Source organism: Bos taurus, chromosome 2, assembly GCF_002263795.3.
Source record: "Bos taurus isolate L1 Dominette 01449 registration number 42190680 breed Hereford chromosome 2, ARS-UCD2.0, whole genome shotgun sequence".
Lineage (NCBI taxonomy): Eukaryota > Metazoa > Chordata > Mammalia > Artiodactyla > Bovidae > Bos > Bos taurus.
The window spans coordinates 131,812,152-131,839,549 of NC_037329.1; the positions used below are offsets into that span (position 1 = coordinate 131,812,152).

A 27,398-nucleotide genomic window follows, 5' to 3' on the forward strand; every position below is an offset into this window, starting at 1 on the left:
CATTGGAGCCACCGAAATGCCCTGTCTTCTATCTCTTTTAGTCCCAGTGTCCAAAGATCTCTGTCCTTACTCAGCACTGTGAGGGGAGCGTCAGTGTCAGCTTTCTGGATGCTGATTCTGTTAAATGCCAACTTCTGAGCAACTGTGGCTTCCCTGGTGGCTCAGACAGTAGAGCGTCTGTCTGCAATGCGGGAGCCCTGGGTTCGATCCCTGGGTTTGGAAGATCCTCTACAGAAGGAAATGGCAACCCACTTCAGTATTCTTGCCTGTAAAATCCTTTGAACAGAGGAGCCTGATGGTCCATGGAGGTTGCAAATAGTCGGACACAACTGAGTGACTAGCACAATGCTTTCTGAACAATTAAAGCCGTTTCTGCCTAGTTGCCCAAGCCAGTGATGATTCTGGAAAACAAAAAAGAAGACCTCCAAGTTTACTGGGCCCTGATCAGCCAATGGTTAATCTGTGGTTTCTCCTCAGTTCAATTCAGTCGCTCAGTCGTGTCCGACTCTTTGCAACCCCATGAATCACAATACGCCAGGCCTCCCTGTCTATCACCAACTCCCAGAGTTCACTCAAACTGATGTCTGTCGAGTTGATGATGCCATCCAGCCATCTCATCCTCTGCTGTCCCCTTCTCCTCCTGCCCCCAATTCCTCCCAGCATCAGAGTCTTTTCCAGTGAGTCAGCTCTTCGCATGAGGTGGCCAAAGTATTGGAGTTTCAGCTTTAGCATCAGTCCTTCCAGTGAACACCCAGGACTGATCCCCTTTAGAATGGACTTGTTGGATCTCCTTGCAATCCAGGGGACTCTCAAGAGTCTTCTCCAACACCACAGTTCAAAAGCATCAATTCTTCGGCACTCAGCTTTCTTCACAGTCCAACTCTCACATCCATACATGACCACTGGAAAAACCATAGCCCTGACTAGACGGACCTTTGTTGGCAAAGTAATGTCTCTTCTTTTCAATATGCTATCTAGGTTGGTCAAAACTTTCCTTCCAAGGACTAAGCGTCTTTTAATTTCATGGCTGCAATCACCATCTGCAGTGATTTTGGAGCCCCAAAAAATAAAGTCTGACACTGCTTCCACTGTTTCCCCACCTACTTCCCATGAAGTGACAGGACCAGATGCCATGATCTTCGTTTTCTGAATGTTGAGCTTTAAGCCAACCTTTTCACTCTCCTCTTTCACTTTCATCAAGAGGCTCTTTAGCTCCTCTTCACTTTCTGCCATAAGGGTGGTGTCATCTGGGTATCTAAGGTTATTGATATTTCTCCTGGCAGTCTTGATTCCAGCTTATGCTTCTTCCAGTCCAGCGTTTCTCATGATGTACTCTGCCTATAAGTTAAATAAGCAGGGTGACAATATACAGCCTTGACATACTCCTTTTCCTATTTGGAACTAGTCTGTTATTCCATGTCCAGTTCTAACTGTTGCTTCCTGACCTGCATACAGGTTTCTCAAGAGGCAGGTCAGGTGGTCTGGTATTCCCATCTCTTTCCGAATTTTTCATAGTTTATTGTGATCCACACAGTCAAAGGCTTTGGCATAGTCAATAAAGCAGAAATAGATGTTTTTCTGGAACTCTCTTGCTTTTTCGATGATCCAGCAGATGGTGGCAATTTGATCTCGTGTTCCTCTGCCTTTTCTAAAACCAGCTTAAACATCTGGAAGTTCACGGTTCACGTATTGCTGAAGCCTGGCTTGGAGAATTTTGAGTATTACTTTACTAGTGTGTGAGATGAGTGCAATTGTGTGGTAGTTTGAGCATTCTTTGGCATTGCCTTTCTTTGGGATTTGAATGAAAACTGACCTTTTCCAGTCCTGTGGCCACTGCTGAGTTTTCCAAATTTGCTGGCATATTGAGTGCAACACTTGCACAGCATCATCTTTCAGGATTTGGAATAGCTCCACTGGAATTCCATCACCTCCACTAGCTTTGTTCATAGTGATGCTTCCTAAGGCCCACTTGACTTCACATTCCAGGATGTCTGGCTCTAGGTGAGTGATCACACCATCGTGATTATCTGGGTCATGAAGATCTTTTTTGTACAGTTCTTCTGTGTATTCTTGCCACCTCTTCTTAATATCTTCTGCTTCTGTTAGGTCCCTACCATTTCTGTCCTTTATCGAGCCCATCTTTGCATGAAATGTTCCCTTGGTATCTCTGATTTTCTTGAAGAGATCCCTAGTCTTTCCCATTCTATTGTTTCCCTCTTTCTTTGCATTGATCACTGAGGAAGGCTTTCTTATCTCTCCTTGCTATTCTTTGGAACTCTGCATTCAGATGCTTGTGTCTTTCCTTTTCTCCTTTGCTTTTCGCTTCTCTTCTTTTCACAGCTGTTTGTAAGGCCTCCTCAGCAGCTGTTTTGCTTTTTTTGCATTTCTTTTCCATGGAGATGGTCTTGATCCTTGTCTCCTGTACAGTGTCATGAACCTCCTTCCATAGTTCATCAGACACTCTTATCTATCAGATCTAATTCCTTAAATCTATTTCTCACTTCCACTGTATAATCATAAGGGATTTGATTTAGGTCATACCTGAATGGTTTAGTGGTTTTCCCTACTTTCTTCAATTTAAGTCTGAATTTGGCAATAAGGAGTTCATGATCCCAGTCTTGTTTTTGCTGACTGTATAGAACTTCTCCATCTTTGGCTGCAAAGAATATAATCAGTCTGATTTCAGTGTTGACCATCTGGTGATGTCCATGTGCAGAGTCTTCTCTTGTGTTGTTGGAAAAGGGTGTTTGCTATGACCAGTGCGTTCTCTTGGCAAAACTCTATTAGTCTTTGCCCTGCTTCATTCCGTATTCCAAGGCCAAATTTGCCTGTTACCCCAGGTTTTTTTGACTTCCTATTTTGCATTCCAGTCCCCTATATGTGGTTTCTCCTACGGCTGCCCAAAGCATACATTGCTACTTGAAAAGTAAGATAGACTAGACAGATGTTTCAGATAGCCTCTCTGTGTCAAGTGGTTTATAAACAAAGCTTAGATCCTTTGCAGTTTTCCTTAAAAGATGTATTATCAACTCTGAGCATAGTAGTTGGTATATATAAAACATTTACACAAGATCAAACCATCCCCTTGGAATTTTCAGGACTTGGATCTAAATACTCTATGATGCAAATCAGATATGTGTGTAGGTAAGCACATTATTGTGTAGGTAGATTCATTTCAGATAATGTGGTATAGTCGTTTAATATTATGGCCTCAGGAAACTTCTAAAAACTGTCTGGTAAAGGTAGTTGAATGTAGCTCACTGTTCACCATGGAATTGGAATCTCTTTGAAAGTGTTTTGAACAAGTGAAAATGTAATAAACAAGTGAAAAGCAGGACAAAAGTTGGAGCTGACTAGAGACCCAAAATATTTGCCTTTCAAGCAATTTCGATATATTAATATTTTACTTTCAGAGATACTTATTGGGAGGGAAATTCTTATCTCCTCCTTGACTACTCATGGAACTTTTCTTGCCACTTAAGGCAATTCTACTTTGGTAAAAGACACTGGAGCTTAAGTGGACAAGCAGACTAAGTTCCATATGCAAAATTGTAGAGGTGCTTCTTAACAAGTGAAGGCTCCATTCGCTCTCATAGGTGAGGTAATAGTCTTTTTCTGTGGTATTCCTTTGAAAATGGTACTGGAATATAAGAAGGGTCTTTATCTTTTTATTTATTTCTTTGTTTTACATCTAGTTAGATTCTCTAATGATCAGCACAATAATACCAGGCCAGCTTAATTTTGAGATGTCTTCACTATTTCTTCTTTGGTTATTTACAACGAGATTTGTATTTTTATTAAAGTTATCATAATGCAAAATTATGGAAGATGCTGCCTGACAAGATCATTTCCAGCAATGGTAGATTATTTTGCCTTTTAGCAGATGTCTAATCAGAACTTTACTGCATTAAAAAATTAAAATTAAAAAATATATTTCTAACTTTTAATAATGTATTGCTTTCTTCAACTAAATTTTAGGATCGCAATATATAAAATAAGTAAAAATAGAGTTTCTCTAGTTGAAATGGGGTGAGGGATGTTTGAAGTCCCATTGGTGGACCTCCCAGAAGTGCAATTTAGTGGGTGTGGTAGTCACTATATACCACGAAGCAAGGCTGTGCTATAGCTTTATTTCATTTATTCAGCCAGCAGAAAATACATGTTAGGCAAGGCATTGTTAAAGGCTAAGTAGTAGTCCAAAGACACAGAGATAATTGTCAAGCAGCTTCTGCACACGGGGCTGTAGGATTTTTCTTCTAAAATCGTACAAAAGAATTTAGGAATAGTAAACTTGAAGAGAAGTAAGTTGCTTACCAGCTTTTGCTTCAGATATCGTGTGTTCAGCCAGCTGTGTTTCTTATCATCAGTGTGGATTTGGTCGATGATGGAGTTCTGCAGATGGTACCATGGTAAACTGACCAATCGACAAGGAGAAAACTGGGGAAGAAGGAGTACCTTTTAGTTGTAATGTGAGTTGAAAAGAACAGTTTAGACACACTGCTTCAAGACCAAGACTGCTGCGATTGTCTCATGAGCTCATTAGAAAAGTTTATACCACTAAACCATGAAACATGAAGAGGCATTACACGTAATTAATCTAGAAATCCTGGAGCCCGGCCAGATTATGTCCCATCGTTGGCACATTAACCAAGCTGGAAGCATACATAATGAGCGAACGGTCAAGAGTCTGTTTATAGCAAATTGGTGTGAAATAATTGCAAGCTGTGAGGTCACAAAATTGCCATTAAGGATTTATGAAGCCCAGAGTTAGATAATGTGGCTGAGCGGCCAACTGTTTTGAAATGACACCTTCAGAAAAGTGACCCTGCCTTACAGTGGTAGCTCTTTTTAAGTGAAAAATTTTAGTGGTGTGTAGCTCTCCGAGGTAGGTGGCTAGAAACTGGAATTGCAGTGAGCAAGCACACACTTTTCATGTATGTGGAGATCTGAAAGGTGCCACCTGCCCTGACCCCTCGATTCATGCACCCTTCTGATTATGTGTATTTCCTTGTAATTATTTATATGTCTCCTATAGTTAAATTCACTTTTGTTTTTGTACCTTTTAATATATTCTATGTTGGAATGATTAACACAGTCTTGAACTGGGTTTTTATACTTAAAATGAATAGCTATGATTTCCAGCCTAAATAAGACTGTGCTGGTGTTTTGTATTTGATGTTTCTAAATTTTATATTTAAAAATTTGATTTATGTTACTTCACGTTGAGAAATATTCCATAGCATGAAAGCCTAAAACCACCAGCTTTTCTTTAGAGGTTGTGCAGTTTGTAACGTGTATAATGATGATGTTATGTAGTAACGTTGTCAGGCTCTTTTGTATTCACCCAGCTTTCTTCCCCATTGTAAGCTCCTCAGAGGAAGAATTTGTGTCTTTTCTTCTCTTTGTGTCTGGTCTGTATTACACGAAGTTTTCCGTCAGTGCTTCTGACCGACTCAGAGGATATGATACTTAGCTATGGGGAACTCTTTATAGTTGGGATTAAATTAATAGCTTGTTACCCTAGAACATCATGAGACTGCCTCGTTTTCATTAAGTCTTTCAGATGGCACATCCATACAGGGGTGTTTTCTGGTCACCCTCTAGCGTATCCTGGTACCTGAGGTCCTGTTCTTCAGAGAATTAACCCTGTCTGCAAACACGCTTTTGTCTGTGTTGTTCTCCTCCCCACACTGATACAGACTCTTTGAGATTAAAAGCTTGTGTACTTGACGCCCAGAGCAGTACCAGACATAGCAGTTGTCTAGTGGATATTTGTTGACTGACTGGGTTTTGATCGATGTATTTGATCTTAACTTTTCAGTTACATTTGCATGTGGATTTTTTCCTGTTCTTTTCCAGTTTTTCAGAAACATTGGAATTGGCAGATGACATGGCCATTGATATTCCCCATATTTGGTTGTACCTTGCTGAACTGGTGACTCCCATGTTAAAAGAAGGCGGAATCTCCATGAGACAACTCATCACGTAAGTTGTGCTTGCTTCTTTGGATGTATTTCTAGTTAACCTGGCAGAACTCACCAGCTGGCTTTTAGCTTAGTGCTATTTCTTCAGTGCTTTTGGAGACTTTCACACTCAGCCTGTGGCTCTTTAAGGCTTCTAATTTCTGTATAAAAATGTTACATTTTTCTAAATTAGAGAAGTGATGGGGGTATAACAGCCCTGTGGTTCATTAATGTTAGACATGGCTTCAGAATCATGTGATTGGAAAGTGATTGCTCCTGGAAGCTTACTGTTAATCTGGCTTTTGTGTCTCTCATTGCTCCAGTGCTGTAAGAATTTCTAGTTCCACGTGATAACCTGTCAGATTGTGGCACCTGCATGGTACCTGCTCAGGCTGTTTTGAAAGAAACTGAGCTGTTAGGCATTCCTAGATTTGGACAGGAATGGGCAATTGTTGCTACGTTGTGTGGGCTGGTATTTCTCCCAAAACTGTTCACATAGTCAGACTCTGCATACTAGTGTGTCCCTGTGAGATTCACAAAGTGTATTATAGCACATTAAAGGTTATGACAGTCCTGTAAACAAAGCAACAAATAAAAATAACTTCGCTTTGTTTCAGTCAGCATCACTTCATTTAATTGACTGTTGAATCCTTTTTTTGAGGAATAATTGTTAATGTACTGTGGAACATAGTTTGTGAAATACTGATTTAGACTATGGGAAAATTGGTTCCTTTCTGTTTCATCCATATTCTAAAGAAAAGCTTCCTTTCTTAAACATATTTCATAAGCAAGCTTCACACCTTCCTGTTACCTAAGGTGCTTCTCTCCTTTCAGCTTAAAGTGGAACTTAGATAAACAGAGTAAGTGAGACTGATCTCTGCATTGCTTTTATCACTGAAACAGAGAAAAAGGCAAAACCCAGGAATTGTAAAGCCTCTTTCCAGCTTCTCAGTGAGGCATAAAAACCCGAGGTCTCTGAACTACTTCTGCTGAAAATTATTACTTTGAGCATGTTCTGGAGCTTGGACTTTACCAGTATTATTTAGGTTGCACACTTTGTTTGCCTGTTTTTTAAAACAGAATTTGTTCAGAGGTACTTAAGCACTACTTGTATCTTTTACAGAGAATTTTGCAAACCTTTACTTCCTGTTGGAAGAGCTGGAATCTTGATTTCTGAAATATTGCACCTTCTATGCAAACAAATGGTGAGCGTTAAACTTAGTGTTGGACTTAGCAGTGTATTAGGAAGTGTCATGATTTTGATCTTGGTTTATCTGTGAATAACTTGGGTATCGCTGTGTAAGTAATTCTGTTAACTTCTATTATTTGGGGAGGGGGAAAAAGTGAGGTCTCTGGTTCAGTCTAGTTTCTTCCAAAGGTATATTTGCCTTTCTGTTCTCTAGTAATTTGGGAAGAAATTATCTAATCTCAGCTAGATTTGGTAAAATTTAAAGAATCTCAAGATGTGTTTTCATTTATTTTCTCTTGAAGCAAAATGGCTATATTATTTATACTTTATTATAATAGATTTTGATTAAAACTCCTCCACTTTCAGAGAAAGATGAGATTCATGAAATGATTGATTTTATTATTTTTGGATTAAAGCTAAGTAATCTGATTAGAAATAGGTGGTAAAAATTCACATTGATATCACTTATACATGGAATCTAAAACACAAATGAACTTATCTCTGCGATAGAAACAGACTTTCAGAATAGAGAAGGGGCTTGTGGTTGCCAAGGGGAGGGGGAGATGGGTCGGGAGTCTGGGTTGGCAGATGCAAACTGCTGTGCACATAATGGATAAACAGTGAGGACCTCCTGTATAGTTCAGGGAAGTATCAATATCCTGTGATAAACTATAATGGAAAAGAGTATGAAGAAGACCGTGTGTATGTATACATGTAACTGAATCACTTTGCTGTACAGCAGAAATTCACGCAACATGGTAAATTAACTGTACTTCAATAAAATGATTTTTTAATGGAAAAAAGAAATAGGCGGTGAAAATGATTCCGCAGGATTGTGAATTTCTATCTTAAAGTTACATTTATTTTAGAATTTATTTAGAATTACTGCATAATTCTCTGCAAAGCCCTTTGCCAGGATTTTAGTCTACAAAGATGACTAAACCTTCAAAGAATTTATAGACTGGAAGGGGAGACAGACAAATCTTAACCAAAACATTGTGTCCGTGCTATATTAGAGGTTAAGAGGTTTGGAAAAGTGGTATAGCTTCCCAAAGAGGGAGGTGATGTAACTCCTGGGGTGAGAAGCATCAAAACAAAACAACTCCCTTGAAAAGTTCTAGAGTGTTTCCTGACTTATTCATACCAGAGCAAGAGATACTAGGATGATAGAATTTACTGTTTTGTAGGCACTGATAAAAACCAAAACAAAACAGCTTATCATTTCTCTGTCTAAATCTGCAGAAGTTCCCCTGTATCTAATTTGTGTGATAATTACTCGTAGATAGGTATACTGAAGAGTCTCTAGTTCTAGCTGATTATCTATATATATTATTAATACCCCTTGCTTGATGGCACTGAAGTTTTTATTGAACCCTAATTTCTAGATTGAGAATTTTCTCCTCCTCTTCTACCTATTTGACTTCATCCCTTAAAATTCAAATTCTTGTTAAGATTTATTTGTAGAAACAGAAAGCAGGTTCTCACTTTTCCTAACTAAAACAAAATTCTCATAGAACATAAACTCTGAAATTAACCTAGAGTTAAAATCCTAGCTCTGCCAGGTTATCAGCTATGCCCTGGGCAAATTAGCCTGTGAAGTAACTAGTACGTGTTCCTTAGATGACAGTTGCAGCCTCAAAGCCTGACGCTTTCCTTTATCACTGTGACTTGGTTCAGGGAGTGGACTTAACCTCCTCATCAGTTTTCCAACTGACAGCAGCTCTTCTCTGCTGTTTGTTGGGCTCAACCTTGCACTTCTTGCCCTTGAAATAATTCTCATTCCTTGTTCAGGAGCAATGACTTCCTTAATCCTTCTCATGTTAAGTAGCATAATGGTAACCTACTATGAAGAGGACTTCCAGCAAGGCGTATTGAGTAGCTTTAGTCACCAATGCATAGAGCACTGTCCAGGAAAAGAGGCAGTTTTGAATTTATAAGTTGTGTGAATTAAACTCTTTTTAGATGATTATATTCAAAAAAACACCAAACACCAAGCTTGCCGATCCCCAGATTAGTCATCTGGTAAAAGAAATTATCGAACCTTAATCAACTGTACTTCACTTTCCACTACATTTATGTACATTTAGACATCTCAGCTTAAAAGCTGAGAATCCTAAGAAATTAACTTCATGTCAACACAAGGAAAAGTTTGAGTTTTTTTAGCCTTCACAGTTTTGCACTCTTGACTTGTTTTTCCTCCTTTCAATGTAGAAGTAAATGAACTGAACTTAATCTCTGTTTTAGAGCCATAAGAAAGTGGGAGCCCTATGGAGGGAGGCTGACCTCAGCTGGAAGGACTTTTTACCAGAAGGGGAAGATGTACATAATTTTCTCTTGGAGCAGGTGAGTAGGAGCAAGGTTTATACCTCCTGTTTGATAGTAGTTGGTCTGTTTCTTAGAGGAGATAAAAGTAATTACATCAATATTCCAGTTATTAAGTGAAAGTTAAAATTGCTCAGTTGTGTCCGACTCTTTGTGACCCCATGGACTGTAATCTGCCAGGCTTCTCTGTCCATGGAATTCTCCAGGCAAGAATACTAGAATGGGTAGCCATTCACTTCTCCAGGGAGTCTTCCCAACCCAGGGATTGAACCCAGGTCTCCTACATAGCAGGCGGATTCTTTACTGTCTAAGTCACTAGGGAAGCCCCCAGTTTTTAAAATTAGACCAAAATAGGAATCATGGTCAAGATGTCATTTTAAGTCTATACTTTAAGGCCACTTTACCCTCAAAAAGACTCGTGTTTCCTAAGGAGAAATATTTTCTGATCTCTTGTCGGACGGAACCAATCACAGTTCTCATCTGGGAACTTTTAACAACCTCATGGCTTTTTGTCTATGCATTCATTAGATGATAGATAAAAAATAAAGATTTAAGAAATTAGACACATTTTGAAAACAAGTTACATGTGTCCATGAACCAGGAATGAAATCGATAAATAAAGCAGGAGTGATAGGGCTAAAGCTGCAGGTCTTCTGAGCTCTAGGTCTGAAAGCAGAGACAAGTCAGAAGGTATTTCTGTAGGGTAATAGCCCCTTACAAGGTACAAGATTGGAGACAGGCTTACTGCATGTCACTAAGTGGAAAATCAATAAATAAGTGTTAGGAAGGTAGGTACAGTCTTATAGACAGAACCTTAGCTAAGCTGCCTACTGACTTAGTAACTGGATCCAGAAATCCACAATAAGGCAGAAGGCTCCACAATCGATACAATCTGGTCCTAAAACAAAAAAAAATTCTTCTCAAAATTATCCTGCAAATCAAAATCCTAAAACATCTGAGGAAAATAACTGCTAAGATAGCCTACAAATTCAGCAATAAGGAGAAAAAAGTCACTCTTAGGTTAAAAGAAAATAATAAAGCAATCTGAAAATGATTTTAAAGCATGTATATTTTAAGTTGGATAAAGACATTAGATTCACAGTGGATTTTAGCTTTCTTTTGGTTTTAAACTAGATATACTAAGGAGCACTCCTGCCATGATAATAAAAGCCTACATGAGGCATAATTTGTCTTTCATTGCTGGGATCATAGAACATGGAAAAAACTTCCAAGTAACAAAAAGAATAACAGGGGGAAAAGCCAAAGATGAAATCTGAATTCTGAGCAGTAAGCACATGTGAGAATCCCCATGGACAGAGAAGCCTGGTGGGCTTCTCTTCACAAGCACATGTGAAGGGCACGTTGCCTAATCCCACCTGGAGTGCTCCCAAAGGTCCAGAAGAAGCTGACATGGCCCTAGTTCAGTAGTAACCCAGCTCCACGAAGCACCGAACCAAAATGCTCTTTGGAGAAAACACACTCAACTTACCTCTTATTTTCTACAAATTAACAGTATCCAAATGTATGAGTTAACACTTAGAGTTCATGTAACATATAATGAAATAAGTAACCAAGAATGAGAGTAAACAGGCCATAAATGCAGGATTTAGACTGTGGAGACTTGAAATAATAGAATGATAATTCATAATATCGGAGAAGGCAATGGCACCCCACTCCAGTACTCTTGCCTGGAAAATCCCATGGATGGAGGAGCCTGGTAGGCTGTAGTCCATGGAGTCACTGAGAGTCATACATGACAGAATGACTTCACTTTCATTTTCACTTTCATGCATTGGAGAAGGAAATGGCAACCCACTCCAGTGTTCTTGCCTGGAGAATCCCAGGGACCGGGGAGCCTGGTGGGCTGCCGTCTATGGGGTCACACAGAGTCGGACATGACTGAGCGACTTAGCAGCAACTCATAAAATAACACTATTTTATAAAGAAGAGTCACAAAAAGGAGCAAAGATGATTGGGCAGATATAAAAAGAGAAGAAACTAGGGAGAATTCTGATAGATGTTAATAAAATTTAGGGGCTAGAAAGAGAAAGTCTGTAATGTGTCTAATTGGAATCCTAAAAGGGAAAATAGAATGGAGAAGAGTCATTATTTAAAGAGATTGTGGCTAAGACTTTTCCAGAACTGAAAAATACATGAATCTGTAGAAAGCATATGTATACCACATAGAATAGTTACATTTTAGTGAAACTGCATAATATCAAGAAAGAAAAAAAGAAAAGATTTTAAAGTAGCTAGAAAGAAGAAGCATATTATCTCCAAAGGAAAAACAAATTTTGTAATAACAACAATGAAAACCCAATTGTATACTGTCAATCAAAGTGTTACAAAAATGACAATAAAAGATGGTGGAATAATTTTAAAGTACTGAGAAAATGAGTTGTTCTAGAGTTGACTTCCAAATAAGCTAACCTTTAAGAAGAAGAAGGGCAACATATATTTAGAAACTTAGTAATACACTTCTAAATAACCCATGAGTCAAATAAATCATAAAAGATATTTTAAAAATATTTTATACTGGATGAAAGTGAAAACACAGCCCATAAAAATCTGTGGGATACAACTGAAGCAGTATTAGAGTGAAGTTTTTAGCACTGAACACCTGATGTAGAAAAGAAGTAAGATCACAAATCATTAACTTCAGCTTTAACCTTACAAAATTAGAAAAAGGAAGAGCAAATAAAACTCAAAAGGCAATAACAAAAATCAGAGCAGAAATCAGTGAAAGAGAAGAACAATAAAGAAGAGTCACTGAAGTCAAAAGCTGGTTCTTTGAGAAGATAAAGTTGATAAACCCCTAGCTACACTAAGCAGGAAAAATAAAAGATAAGGCACAAATTTCTAATAAAAAGAATGAGAGAGGTGACATTGTACATATTCTACACGTAATAACATAAACACATCAACTTAGTTGAAATGAGTAAATTTCTTGAGCAAGAAAAAGCTAATAGAGCAAGAAGAAAAACAGATAACATGAGTATGAAAGAAATTTTAGTAGTTAAAAATGTCCGCACAAAAAACACTCCAGGCTCGGATGAGTTCACTGATGAGTTCTACCAGACGTTAAAGGAAAAAGTAATGCCGGTTTTGCAAAACTTTCATACTAATTCTTCCAAAGCTTGAACAGGAGAGACCGTTTTCCAACTCATTCTATGAGGCCAGCATTACATTGATAACAAGACTAAACAAAGGCATTTCAAGAAAAGAGAACTATAGACTAATTCCTAATTAACATAGAGAAAATTTTGTTGACTAAATTTGTTGTCAACAAAATTTGGACAAGTCACATCTAACAACAACAAAAAACACGATACATCATAACCAGGTAGGTTTGTCACAGGAATATAAGGTTAATTTAAAATTATAAAACCAATGTATGGATGTAGAAAAGATGAAGAAATGAGAAGATCCAGAGTTAGCCCCTCTGCTGAAACAGCTGTTGAGCTGGGACAGTTAGTAACAGCTATTTTGAAATTATGGAGTCGAGTGGAACAAATGCACTACCAGAACCAGGACAATGCTTGATGGAAAAAGAGTGTGGTAAATTTCAGGGATTTTGGAATTTTGCCTAGAGACCTAGCAGCCTCCAGCTCTGTGGTAGATAGCTGAAAGGACAGTCGTTCTGTCTTTCTGGTGCCAGATTGAGCAATAACGACCTTGTCCTGCAAAGACTGGTGCTGTGTCTGTTAATCTGCCTACCACTTCACCAGGGACCCATCTCAGGACCTGGATGTTGTTTCCACCTCTCATTCTGAAGCGGCTTCTCAGACGGGGTCTGTTACAGAAGCTTAAACTGAACACATCTGAGTCTCCGCCATACCTCTCTCTTTCTCCTCGGATCCAGATGGTCACTGAGATTTCTGAAAAGTCACTGGCTGACAGCGGAGATAGTGGATCAGAGATTTCAGTAACCACACAAAAGAAGGAATATGGTCCTGGTCAGAAAGTCACTAAATTAACACATAACTACAACATCAGCAGTTCCTAGGTAAAAGAGAGAATCTGATGTCAAGACTTAGTACATTGCAAGGTCTGGTTTTCAACAAAAAATTGTAAAGTATGCAAAGAAACAGGAAAATACAGCTCTTTCAAAGGGAAAAAAGAAACTGGCAGAAAGCATCCCTGGGGAAGCCCAGACACTGGGCTTACTAGACAAGGGCTTTACCTGTGCTCCAGTTACTAAAGAAAACCATGGAGGAAGAGATAAAGGAAATCAAAATGATGAACTGAACAAGCTGGGAATACCAGTAAAGAGGTAGAAATTATAAAAAGGAACCAAATAGGAACTGAAAAGTGACAACAGCCGAAATGAAAAATTAACTAGAATGTTTCAGTAGCAGGTTTGAACAGACGAATCAATCAATGATTGATTTAGATAAAGCAGCACAGTTGAAATTGCTCAGTCAGGAATCACTGATTCAACACAGATTTACTATGATGAAAATCCATCTTTAATATTTGCAGATACACCTTTTATTAATTGTTTTCCCAATGAAATTTCTGGCATTGTTACATGAAACTGAATATCATTGAGTTTTTAAAAGTGTCCCTATAGTTTATTTTTTAAAAAGCTTTTAATTATAATACATATTGAAAAATTAATCCATTTAATATATAAAAGGCTTTAAAAGAAGAAATTACTCAGTTTGAGGAGCAGAAAGAAAAAAGAATCAAGAAAAATGAAGAGTCTAAGGACTTAGGGGACAGTATCAAGCATGTCGGTATATCATAACAGAGCCCCAGAGAAGAGAGAAAGGGACAGAAGAAAATATTTAAAGAAATAATGGTTGAAAATTTCCCAAATGAATTTCAGCAAACTCCAAGCAGGATAAACTTGGTTTCACAAGATTCAGTGAAACTTTTCAAAGACAAAAACAAAGAAGAAATATCGAAAGCATCAAGAAGAAAAGTGACTCATCGCATACAAAGAAGCCTCAATAAAATTAACAGCCAGTTTCTCATCAGAAACTATGATAGTGGGAGACATTGGAATGATATACTTAAAGTTCTAGAATTTAAAGACTGTTAATATATCTGCAATGTTTCCTACAAAAGTGAGGAAGATATGAAGACATTCCCAGATAAAGACTAAGTTAGTTAGACCTGCCGTCCTAAACTGAGCCTTTCAGGTTGAAGCAAAGGGACACTAGGAGATAACCCGCAGCCATGCAAAGAAATGGAGGTAACTGGCAAAGGGGACCCACAGATAAATACAGATCAGCAGTGCTTTGTTTTCCATTTATAACTCCTTTCTGTTTACTGAATGATGATGATTTAAAAGGCAAATCCATAAAATAATAAATACGTGTTAATGGGCATACATTGAATAAAGATATAACTTACGAAAGCAGCTGCATAAGGATGATTTCTCATGGAATTCCCGTGAGGCCCAGCGTTTGTGCTTCTAGGATTGTGTACAAGAGAAAGGAAAACGTGTGGCCCCCTTATTTGAAGTCAGATAAACCTGGGTTCAGATTCCAGTTTTCTCCCACTTAAGACTTTAAAATTACTTGATTTCTCTAAGCTTCAGATTCCTTACCTATGAAATGCTTATTATAATATCTGTCTTACAGAACTTATATGAGGATTAAAAAAGAATGTTTAAGAAGCACTGAGCATAGAGAGGAACTCAGTCAACTATGCATAATGTTGTTATTTATAAAAATGTTTAGAAAACAGAAAAATGAGGCCTCAGAAAACTTGGCCATCCTTACCTTGACTTTTAGCTTTCTTCTAAAATGGCTGATGTAATGCCCTTTTTCTGGGAACCCTAGTACATTCTATAAGAGATAGTGATGAGCTGATCCATAAATTTGAAGCCCAGCCTTCCTAGGTTCTAGGAAGATTAGATGGCTTGCACAGAAACACAGGGATTCTGAGGGATAAATGTTTCTCTCCAGTGAACAAGCTAAACTTCACAGCTCACCACTGACTTCATTCAGTTCAGTTCAGTTCAGTTCAGTCGCTCAGTCGTGTCCGACTCTTTGTGACCCCATGAACTGCAGCACGCCAGGCCTCCCTGTCCATCACCAACTCCCGGAGTTCACTGAGACTTAACGTCCATCGAGTCAGTGATGCCATCCAGCCATCTCATCCTCTGTCGTCCCCTTCTCCTCCTGCCCCCAATCCCTCCCAGCATCAGAGTCTTTTCCAGTGAATCAACTCTTCGCATGAGGTGGCCAAAGTACTGGAGTTTCAGCTTTAGCATCATTCCTTCCAAAGAAATCCCAGGGCTGATCTCCTTCAGAATGGACTGGTTGGATCTCCTTGCAGTCCAAGGGACTCTCAAGAGTCTTCTCCAACACCACAGTTCAAAAGCATCAATTCTTCGGCGCTCAGGCTTCTTCACAGTCCAACTCTCACATCCATACATGACCACAGGAAAAACCATAGCCTTGACTAGACGAACCTTTTTGTCTCTGCTTTTCAATATGCTATCTAGGTTGGTCATAACTTTCCTTCCAAGGAGTAAGCGTCTTTTAATTTCATGGCTGCAGTCACCATCTGCAGTGATTTTGGAGCCCAAAAAAATAAAGTCTGACACTGTTTCCACCGTTTCCCCATCTATTAACCATGAAGTAATGGGACCAGATGCCATGATCTTTGTTTTCTGAATGTTGAGCTTAAAGCCAACTTTTTCACTCTCCACTTTCACTTTCATCAAGAGGCTTTTTAGTTCCTCTTCACTTTCTGCCATAAGGGTGGTGTCATCTGCATATCTGAGGTTATTGATATTTCTGACTTCGTTAAGCCATGGTAAAGACTCACTTTCACATTTTTAGATTTTTTTTATTTAGGAGCAGTGTAATTAATGTTTAAGTTTGCTATTAATGTTCGTTGCTCTCAGACCTCCAATTGTCTGTGTAGGTGTAGGGTAGGTTAAAGAGGTATTCTGTATAGGTATCCTAACATCTAAAGTAATGTTGAAACAAATTTGGAGAGTGTTTCAGGTTATGAAAAATCAGTTGCCTGTTCTTAAAAGAACTTATGGCCATCATCTTGTGATTTTGTATGTATATTGAAATGTGATAGTTAACGCATTTATCAATGTTGAATCAGAAAAATTGTGATACTGAATAATGTTTCTGAAGCTTTATAGGAATATGTTATTTAAAGGTGGTACAAAAGATAATTAAAACAATGAACTTTTTTCACAGAATTCCAGGTAATTTTTGATTTGTGGATCCAAGGAGGATAGCGGAATATATATGAGTCTTCTATGATATTAGAGAAAAATTTGTAAATAATGTTTAGTATTTTAATCGTTATGGGTTTTGCATGGAGAAGCTGTATAAAGCAAAGCATACTTACATACCTCATGGTCTTATACCCTAGAAAATGAAATATCACTTTGATTATTGATTTTTTTTAATACTCACCAAAGAGTTAAACAGTCATGGCATCATTTTTCACACTTGGGTTCAGCATGGTCAGGAGGTGTTTGAAGGACTTGCCAAAACTAAAGGTACAGAGTTTTGGACAGCTGCTCTGTGGCGATAGTGATGTTAATCATAGGCTGCCTTGCTGGTGCACCTGCCCTGCCTTAGAGCTGTGTCACAGCTGAGAGCAAGACCGAAGCACCCACAGGTATGAGGTTAAGTGAAATAAGCAAAGAGAAAGACAAACACCGCCTGGTTTCACTTGCACATGGGAGCCACAGAACAAATAAAAACCCATAGACGGAGCGAAGGGGTAGGTGGTTGCCAGAGCAGAGGGCTTGGCAGAGGTGAAATAGGTGAAGGGGGGGTCAAGAGGTGCAAACTTCCAGTTACCAAATAAGCCGGTTATGGGAGTGTGTAATGTGCAGCTTGGAGAGTACAGTCAGTAGCATTGTACTGACTTTGTAAGGTGACAGAGAATGACTGGGCTTACCGTGGTGGTCATTTCACAGTATATACAGAAGTCAGATCACTGTACTGTACACTTGAGTCTAATATTGTGGATCAGACATATTGAAAATGAAGACTGAAGCTCAGAATGTTTTGGAAGAAAAGTAAGCGTGTTTTTAAGAAGAATCAGAGATACTCAGTATAAAACTAATGGTATATTCAGAAGAATAATGCGTTTAGAATCTTCCAGAACCATAAGTACAGAACGGCTTCTGCTAATCATTGTGCTTCCACGTGAAATAGAAGAGATGGCCCATGACTTTGTTTTCTTCACAGGGTGATAATATTGAATTATTTTCATATGTTTAACTTTGTATGTTTCAGAAGTTGGACTTTTTAGAGTCTGACAGTTCCTGTTCCTCCGAAGCACTTTTGAAGAAAGAACTCTCTGCCGAAGAGCTGTATAAGCGACTCGAGAAACTCATTATTGAGGACAAGGCAAATGATGAACAGATCTTTGACTGGGTAGAGGTATAAAGACTAAAGATTCTTAGTCTTTTATAAAGTCAAGTAAAAATATTCACAACATAAGCCATTTTTCTGGGTCTCTCAGTAGTTTCGTCCATACACGACATTTTACCATCAAAAATATGCATTTCTTTCTCATGTTCTCACATTTTAGATACTATCTTGGATAAAATTAATAAGCAATACGTAATTATTATGAAATGTGCTGGCTTACCTTTTCATAACATACCTTAAAATCTTGTGTTGTAGAGTCCATTGATCATGTCTGTATTTAACTTGTTATTGTATTCCTTTAAATATTAACTTTTGTTTATGTAGATGTGTTTTTTTTGTGCACATTTTCATGGAATCATATACTAATCCCAGTTGAAAGAAAGCCATAGGGGGCTAATCTAGTTCTCTCCATCTTGTATAACTCTTGTTTTGTAGTTCTTCTAATGGGTTGTTGTTTCTTTAACCATTTCCAGGCGTTGAGAAATAATGAAGCTTCTTATAATTTTTTTAACCTATTTTCCCTCCTGTCTTTGGGACAGTCTATCACCTCACCTAATTGGGAATATTTTTTAAGTAATTTATAATAGCCAATAGGATATATTCCTGACTCCTCCTCCAGGTTCTTTCATTCCTTCTTAAAAACTTGGTATCCAGGCCCTTGTCTGGTTATCCTCATACAGACATAACCTGCATTTGGAACACGCCTCTCAGAGTGGCACGTGTGCACTGAGCATGCTCGTCTGCAGTGGCCCAGCAGCACAGAGTTCGGTGGTGCTTCGGCGTTCTTTGTTTTCTTCTTTAACCTGTGCTTCTGGCAGACTCACCACAGTGAACCCAGACCAGTCCATTCAGTCTTGTAGTGTTCACTCATTTATGTTCTACAGGTCAGTCATTTCTTCCATGCCAAACTTATACATTTGATTTTTGAGCCAAAATAGTGTTTTAAACATTTAGTTCTATTTAGATTTACCTTCTTAAATTAGACACTTTTTTAGAAGTCTTGTCAGTACATTTTGGATTCTAATTTGGTCATCCATTTTGCTTGCCATCTTTTTCACTCTGTATCTTTTTCACTCTGCATTTGATTACTATGTCAACTTTGCACTCACTCAAGTTATGGGCAAAGTGTGTGAGTAGAGTAGGACCAAGGACAAAGCAGCATACTTTTTAGGACCAGATCTCATTGCCATCCCGGTGGACATTTCAGCTGTTAACTTGTTTATTATTACAAGGGAATACCTGTTATAATTTGTCAGATGTCTTGCTAAACTCTGGAAAAGTTAAAGCTCTATCCATCGGGGCTGCCGTATGGTGATCATATCAGAAAAGGAGAGGAGGGTAGTTTAGCACGAGTTGGTTTTCTTTGTCCTTATTTATTCTTAGCATAACCATCTCTTTCCTCTGTAAGACTTTAAAACCATTCATATGATAGTTTGTTGTAGATTTTAGGATAGAATTAGTATCAGGCTTTCTGGTATATTATTGACCTCAGATACCTTCTTTTATGTTTTAGAAGTCAGGTCAATATTTGCATACTGAACATTATTCTCTTTCATTTCAGCAGTTTGGTCTTTTATTTCTCATATATTGCCAAATGATGCTGTTTTCACCTCTTCATCCACGTTGGGGCCTGCTTTTTTAAATAGTAGTCTTTATTTAGCTTATCCCAGACCAACAGTTATTCTCCTTAAAAATAAGACAAAGGGTAAATTTTAATGAATGTAAATGATACCTAATAAAGGTGAATTTTGAAAAAGGATCAAGGAAACAAAAACGTCACCGTGGTCACCGAGCGCACAGTGCATCGAAGGTGCTTGTTGCTGTGGGTCTGATCCTACCACACAGTAATCTCACTTGGCTTATCGTTTCCAGTTAGCAGACCCATTTTCCTTACGGTTCTTGCACATTTTTGTTAATATCTTTGCTTCATCTTTAGTGTTCTTGATACTTTTCTTCATGTCTTTTCTGTTCTTGAATTACAGTGTCTGGCTTTATTTGGTAGAAAAGATACACAGTTCGTTTCTTTGAAATGGAAGAGACAGTCAACATGGTTTCGAAGTGTTATCATCTATCAGTAATTACATCTAGCTGTTGGTGATGGACAGGGAGGCCTGGCATGCTGTGATTCATGGGGTCGCAGAGTTGAACATGACTGAGCAACTGAACTGAACTGAATTTGTTTTTCTCCGACTCTGCTTGAAATCTGATCCTTTGGGGATTTTATACTCAGCTGAAATAGCTCTAAAACCTGTTTATAAAGTATTGTTGAGCCAAAGAGTAATGGTGTGTTTTTATTCTCTCATTTATTCAAAAATAATTGTTCAGACTTTGCAGAAGTAATTTCCAGGGCTAGGCCAGCCTTGGCTTCAGCCTGTATGTTATTTAAAGAGGTACACGAGCATAAACCATATAAAACATAAACCATTATGAAATCTTTTCTACGTAGCTCTTACCCCACGTTATTCTCAGCCTTAGCTATTAGCAATATCACCACATGTTTCTCGTCCTGTGGGACAAGATCAGTAGCAAAAGGTGGCCTGGCCCTCTGTGTTCAGCTCTGCCAGTATCCTGTAGAGCTGGCCATCTGACTTGTTAACCCCTCTTAACTCTGCTTTCAAGAAACCACCAGTTCCTCCCAAGTGATATATGTGAGGTTAGGTATTCAGCAAAGAGAGAGATACTCATTAATCTACATCAGTTCTAAAATTCATAAACATTAAACTGATCTCTAAATATCTTTGAAATTCTTAGGTTTCTAACACATACCTTTTTAAATGGCATTTTTAATTTTTCCTAGCCAGTTATTTTAAAAATGACTCAGTAGAAAATACTGTGCTGTGCTATGGTATTCTAAGCTATTAAAAGAAGCTGAGATAAGCATTAATTCTGTTCAGAGGCATAAGGAACATAAACTCTGGAAAATATTTGAAATGCCTAGAAAATGGCTGCGTTTGTGTGTTTTCTTCTTTTGCTTATCTGGTTTAGTGTAGTATTTTATAGCAAAAAGATAAGATCTTAAGAGAAGTAAACTAAAAAAATAAGGTGGAGGTTCATTTACTCTATTTAACTTACCTCTGAATATGTGTTTTTGCCATCCTCAGAAAAGAGGAACAGTTATCTCAGCAGTACCTGAGGTGTTTATTTGAGGTAATTCTGGACATTAGCCTCTAATTCACAATAAAATTAAGATGAAAAAGCAGTGTTAGCACAGCTAAACGTAGTTGCATACTCCTGAGCAAAGTCGGCCTTAAAATCTCTGTAGTTGAGGAGTAGTTGTTCTTTCAGCTTTGTAGATTTGGATAGACCATCGTAAGATGGCTTATTTATTGAAAAGGGAAGATGGTTTTAAACAGTTGCGCTTCGGATGTGTGTCGTTCGCAGCACTGTTTAATTGAATGAATAAAGGATACGGAGTGGTCAGCTCCCTGGAAGCAGAGCACTGCTACATGGCGCACTTTCAGCGAGAACTGGCGATGGTCCCAGTATTTCCTGGTGAATCAGAAGACTAATTTCTACTAAAAAGTTGAACGGGATCTCGTGTGCCCTTAGTGCAAGATGAAGCCTGGTTTAGGGGAAAATAATACCTCTGGTGTGCCAAGAGTACCTTTAACTATTCTATTTACTTTGGATTGCAGGCTAATCTAGATGAAAGCCAGATGAGTTCACCTACATTCCTTAGAGCTTTAATGACAGCCGTCTGTAAAGCAGCTATTATAGGTAAGTAGTATTTCTGAAGGCAACATCTGAAAATCCCCCGTATGTCAGCTGCTGACGACGTGGGTCAGAGTTTATAGTGCCTTTAACAGTTGCACTGTAAGGCTCAGTTCCTGTGCCAAGTGAATGCCATTTCTGTCTGCCAGGCCTGGCTTCTTGGGCCGCGGGCGCAGATAGCTGCTCTGCCTGCAGCGAGCCCAGATGTGAGAGCTGCTGGGGGCCTTCTGTTCCGCAGTTCAGCGGGAAGCTGGCGCCTGCTCCTGAGGCTGTTTGCTGTGTGGACTTTTCCTTTACTTCTCACCTCCCACATTCAAAGGCTCCCCTGCCTTCCATTCATGAGTTAAAATGAACAATTTGAATATTCTTGTCCAGTGTCACTAATCTCAAAAGAAAAGCCACTTTATGTAAATTCATGTGTGGGGAAAGAAAATACCAATTATTTCTCCTGTTTTATGTTGACCCGATAAGACAATATTATTGAATGTTTATGAATTACATAGACAGGAGTCAGATTAGTGGAGACTCTAAATGGTCCAAGCTGCACGTAGTTTTTACTAATACTTCATGAGATCATCCACTTGGTCTTGGATTAAAGTCCACATTTTTGTCACTGAAATAGAAAAAAAAAAATGTATCAGCTGAAAAGTTGTTCAGAATCATTATAGAGATAGCTTCATAATTCAAGATTTTCCATCAAACACCCGATGGTGGTTGCCGCTGTCACAGCTGGTCCTCATCCTGCTGATGATGGCGCTTCCCTGGTGGCTCAGGCCTCCTGCCTACCCGTGCAGGAGACGTGGGCTCGATCCCTGGGTTGGGAAGATCCCCTGGAGAAGGAGTAGCAACCTATTCCAGTATTCTTTCCTGGAGGATTCCATGGACAGAGGAGCCTGGCAGGCTACAGTCCATGGGGTCGAAAGGGAGTCAGACAGGACTGAATGACTGAACAGTAGCAACAACTGCTAGTAATGATACAACGGTTCTAATTCTTTTACCCTTCTTTTACCCTTCTTAAGAGATTTAAATGAACTCTCTGTTTAATTTCTCTTCAGTTTCCTTTTTAATGTTTTTATGGTTTGGAATGTCATGAGACTGCTGTCCCTGTTTAATTATGATTAAAGATAAAGAACCGAGTGCACTAGTCTTGAGGGAGCCCAGCACTCTAAATCCATCCCCCTCCATACTTTTGTTTATTTGTTTGTTTCGGGAAGAATTTCATGGATTCTCCTGGTGGTCCAGTGGTCGGGACTTCGCCCTCCAGTGCAGGGGGTGTGGATTCGACGCCTGACTGGGGAGCTAGGATCCCACATGCCTCACAACCAGACAACCAAAACATAAAACAGCAGCAGTGTTACAATAGATCCAGCAGAGCTGTTTTGTTTTTAATTGAAATTTTAGAAAATTTGGCGTTTCAAAATTCCTTGCAGGGTCATGTATGTCTTACTGATTCAGAAAACTGAAAACAGCTGTGTGTGTTAATGCTCAGTTCTTCTGTCTCTTCCAGCCGACTGTTCGACCTTCCGAGTGGACACTGCTGTTATCAAGCAGAGAGTGCCGATCTTACTCAAGTACCTAGACTCAGATACAGAGAAGGAACTGCAAGCACTTTATGCACTACAAGCATCAATAGTAAAACTTGATCAACCTGCCAGTAAGTCTCCCTCTTGCTACAGTTAACCCAGCTGAAGGGTGAGGCTTATCCAGGGCAACACTCGAGAGACGGTTTGATGGACTTTAAACAGTGGGCAATAGCAGCATCCTGAGTGACAAAACTCAGCCTGTAACTTTGATAAACATGAATGTTTTTAAGTGGTTGACTTTGATGAGAAAATGACAAGAAGACTGGTTTATATTATTCATATTATCTGAGGAGATTGAATCCTCATTCTCCGGCACGTCTGTCTTATAAGAATCTCTGCCAGGATGGAAATGTATCTGTCAGGCAGCGCATGACAGCCATGAACCACTCGTGTCAGTCAAGCACCTAAGTGTGGCTACTGTGACTAAGGAACTGAGCCTAGAATGTTAAGTGTCAGCAACCCCTATGGTCAGCGGCTGCCCTGTTGCGCAGTGCGGGTCCAGGGCAGGCAGCCTTAGCGTCCGTGTGGTACAGCTTTTCACCTTCTTGGACCCAGGCCTTAATAATGAAAGAGGGTGATCCTTGTCAGAGTCCTCAGATAGCCAGCAAAGACATGAAGGCATTTTAGACTAATTTTCGGTTAAGAGTTATAGTTAATTCTGGCTAACCAGACAAATAAGGTAACCCGAACACCCAAGTGTTAGTGATCTGGTAAATTAATTGAATCATATTAAATCTTGAAAATTCAGTTGAAACTTCTGAAAGTGGACAGTAAGTATATGGCTATTTCAAAGATAGCACTGAAGTAATTCTTTGGCATTTCCTTAGGTTGTGACTTCTGCAAAGTTTTTCTTCTTGGCTAGTGTTGTTAAGTCCCTTTGGGATATAAAGGGAGGGATTGGAACAGTCCTTGGAGTGTAACTGAAGAGATATTTTGTCTATAAATCTGTCCTTTTTAAAACAATAATATAAGCTAAGTTTCCATGATGACTGTAAAACAGAGGACTAAAATTGCCCGGATCATCTGGGCACTGAGAATAATGGCTGTCATTTCACTGGATAAAATCCAGACAAGATAGTTTCTACTCATGTTTTTCATATGAATTATTACTCTCTTCGTTTTGACAGCGACATTAGAGGGGAGAAAGTCCATTCTGCCTTTTCCTCCCAAAATTTGTAAAAATTAGACGGTTTTATTGTAAAATCTCAAAGAAAATGTATCAAAAGGAAAGTTTAAAGAATTATTCTTATACTTTTAAGTGTTTAGGTTGAAAACTGTGTAACATCAAACAGCTCAGTAATATCAGAAAACAGTTCAAGTTGAATAAAATAATAGGAATAAGAACTAGTTCCGACTGCCTGACTCCTTTCGCATTCTTTAGACAAGTGGCTTTTCTCTTAGGCTGTCAGGAGGGGGTGTGATGAAGTCTCACGGGTGCCCTGGCCTTGACGGGGCGTTCTGCACAGGAATTCCTTCCCTGCACTGGATGGGAATGTGGCCTCCTCACAGCCACAGTGCCCCCAAACCAATGGTTTCCTTTCGCCTCCTTGCAGATTTGCTACGGATGTTTTTTGATTGCCTGTATGACGAGGAGGTGATCTCTGAGGATGCCTTCTACAAGTGGGAGAGCAGCAAGGACCCGGCAGAGCAGAATGGGAAGGGTGTGGCCCTGAAGTCTGTCACGGCGTTCTTCACATGGCTGCGGGAAGCAGAAGAGGAGTCTGAGGATAACTAAAACTTCAAATACACAAAACGAAAGAAAAGAAACAATTTAAGTATTTTTTTAAAAAGTTTCACGTCTTCGCCAATCACAGTGCAGCAAGGCCAATTCTCGCAGAAACCCCCACGTGTGCACGAGTGGGAAAGGGGAAAGAGAAAAAAAAAGGTGATCATGGAGGAAAAAGGTACTGGAAAAAAAGTAAACTTCAAACCTGAGGGCGGGAGCACTAAAACCAAAATACATGTATTATTTATAGAAAATATTTTCTGTTTTAATCTTTTCTTTTTAAATGAGGACTCATACTTTAAAAAAAAACACATCTGTTTAGCAAAAAAAAAAAACAAAAAAAAAAGTTGAGAACTTTTAATTTATTTTAAGGACTGCAAATGCCAGTGTAATTTTTTAATTTGCAGTTTCTGTAAACAACTTGTATAATAGAAAAGCAGAGAAATAAATTTCCCTCCCCTTCAGATGCACCTCACGTTTGTTTTAAAGCATAGTATTTAGTCCAGATTTGAGAAGGTTTGGGGTGAACAAGGTAAGAAAGATTTTTTTTTTTTTGGCATCAGATCTTTCTGCCTGCCTCTCAGCTTGCTTCAGAAAATAAAAAAATCACAATAGTAATCAAAACATACATAACCTTGGAACAGAAAGAAATGCTGTGGACCAGAGAACTCCAAGAATTGTTCAAAAAAAAAAAGTGCTACCCTGGGAAAAGTACTCTTAATACTTTTGAAATCTTTAGAGCAACTTTAAGGCTTGTAAATACATAGAACAAATATTTAAAAAAAAACAAAACAAAAAGAAATTGACTCAGTACTATTTCTTTTCACTTTCAAAATATAAAGAACAAAATAAAGGCAAACATTGCAAGTTTAAAAGAAAGTAAAGTGACTTCTCCTTTTGACAGCTGCTGCGTGTGCGCCCATCTCTGGGAGGTGCCGTCTGGCTACGTGTTGTCTAATCCGGATCGCTTCTGAGGGCTTGGCGGGGGAGAGTGTGTGTGTCTATGTGTCTGCATTTGGAAAAGGCAAGCTACTTTGTGGGCAAAGGGGGACACTCATGCTTGGGTAGGGGAGCTTCTCTGAAGCCCAAGGGATGCTTCTTTCCAACACCAACCAAAAATACATCCTTGGTAGAAACAGACCCAGCAGCACTACTTTAAGTCCCCGAGTGTCCCACTGCATGCATTTGGGTTAGGGACAGCACTTCCGTTTGAAACCACCAATACCAGTGACTTTTAAAATCATCACTGCCTCCAGTGCTTAAGAAACCCAAAGATGTCCTTTAAAGAAACCAAAGTTACATTACGCTTCTTAAAATAAGTGAGCATGTGGTTTAAAACCAAACCAATACCACGTGTGAAAATCACATTTACCCCAACTTCAGATTCATGCAAGCCATTCTGGTGAGTATAAAGTGGACTGTGGTTTGGGCCTTTGTTTCTCTGACAGGTATTGGAGTGCTGTGCTGTGCTTTGTTTTGTGTGTGTGTGTCGTTTTTTTTCCCCTTTGATGAAGTTGTTGTCTCTACAAGTGGCTTTCCATTTCAATTGTTTGTAGGCCATCACCCTACAAATGTATTTATGAAGAAAGCCAGCTGCTCCCAAATACGCAGCCTTGTATTTTGTGTCTGAATAACCAGAGTTCTTCTGGCTTCCATCTCTGAAGAAATGCTCACGTTAAGAGACTTGGCGAGACATGTAATGCACAAGAACAACATGTTCCATAGCAGTAAAAAGCTCTCTCTCTCAGGATGTAGTTGAACACAACACAGGATCCCCCTCCGTGAGCCCCCAGAGCCCCCTGTGAAGTGGCCGAAGGCTGTTCTCCAAGAACCAAGTCCTGAAAGTCCTGTGACAGGCAGGTGACAGCCGCTGTCATAAGAGACGGAGCCTGAAAAGCTCGTTCAGGGTCTGACCACAGGCTCTGCCTGGGAGCCCTCCATTGGAAGAAGCAACTCGATTCTATGTTATTTTGAGTTTTAACAGCTGCCAGAACCAAAGTGCAGAGGATTCTGAGCCAGAAATCTCCTGACTGTGATGTAGTTCTAGGTGTTGGCAGCACTCACAGGGCGTGGGGGTGGGGCTGGGGAAGCAAGGTGGGGACTGCCTTCTGGAAATCAGGGGCTGTTGTTTGCAGGGGTCTAGCCAGGAAGGAACTTCGGGTAGCAGTGATAACCTGTTCATCAGTACTTCAGATGCGGACAAGTGTCAGGATTGGAGGAAAGAGAAGAATATCAGGGAGAAAATAATTCAAGGGTTGAAAAAAGCTTCAGCTATATAAACATCTGTAGTACAATAACAGAAATAAGTGTCTGCAGTCTCATCTGTAACATGAACTGTGATGAGAAGACTCCAAAGTAACTTCTGGGTAACTTGTTGCTTTATATACAGAATGTTAGATGGGTTAGCAAGGTTACTAATGGCAAAATATGAGCAGAGTGGGATAACTGATCCACAGTTGAACCAGCTGAAGTGCAGAAACACCGTCATGACTCTTCCTTTCTCTGCAGTTTTCTTACTTGAAAGGGAGGTTTGGC

General features: G+C 39.2%; 1 protein-coding gene across 19 annotated transcripts in view; it reads left to right on the forward strand.

The window, feature by feature from the left end:
- The window catches only part of EIF4G3 (eukaryotic translation initiation factor 4 gamma 3), a 354,574-nt gene extending 328,936 nt beyond the window's left edge, over window positions 1-25,638 (forward strand). For all 19 annotated transcript variants that reach the window (XM_024982993.2, XM_015460874.3, XM_059880202.1 and 16 more), the window contains 7 exons: window positions 5,860-5,985; window positions 7,087-7,168; window positions 9,397-9,495; window positions 17,706-17,852; window positions 21,479-21,560; window positions 23,062-23,208; window positions 24,691-25,638. In XM_024982993.2, the coding sequence (XP_024838761.2) occupies window positions 5,860-5,985; window positions 7,087-7,168; window positions 9,397-9,495; window positions 17,706-17,852; window positions 21,479-21,560; window positions 23,062-23,208; window positions 24,691-24,872 (865 nt within the window). In that variant the 3' untranslated portion in view covers window positions 24,873-25,638. The remainder of the gene's footprint in view (window positions 1-5,859; window positions 5,986-7,086; window positions 7,169-9,396; window positions 9,496-17,705; window positions 17,853-21,478; window positions 21,561-23,061; window positions 23,209-24,690) is intronic.
- The last annotated feature ends 1,760 nt before the right edge of the window (window positions 25,639-27,398 follow it).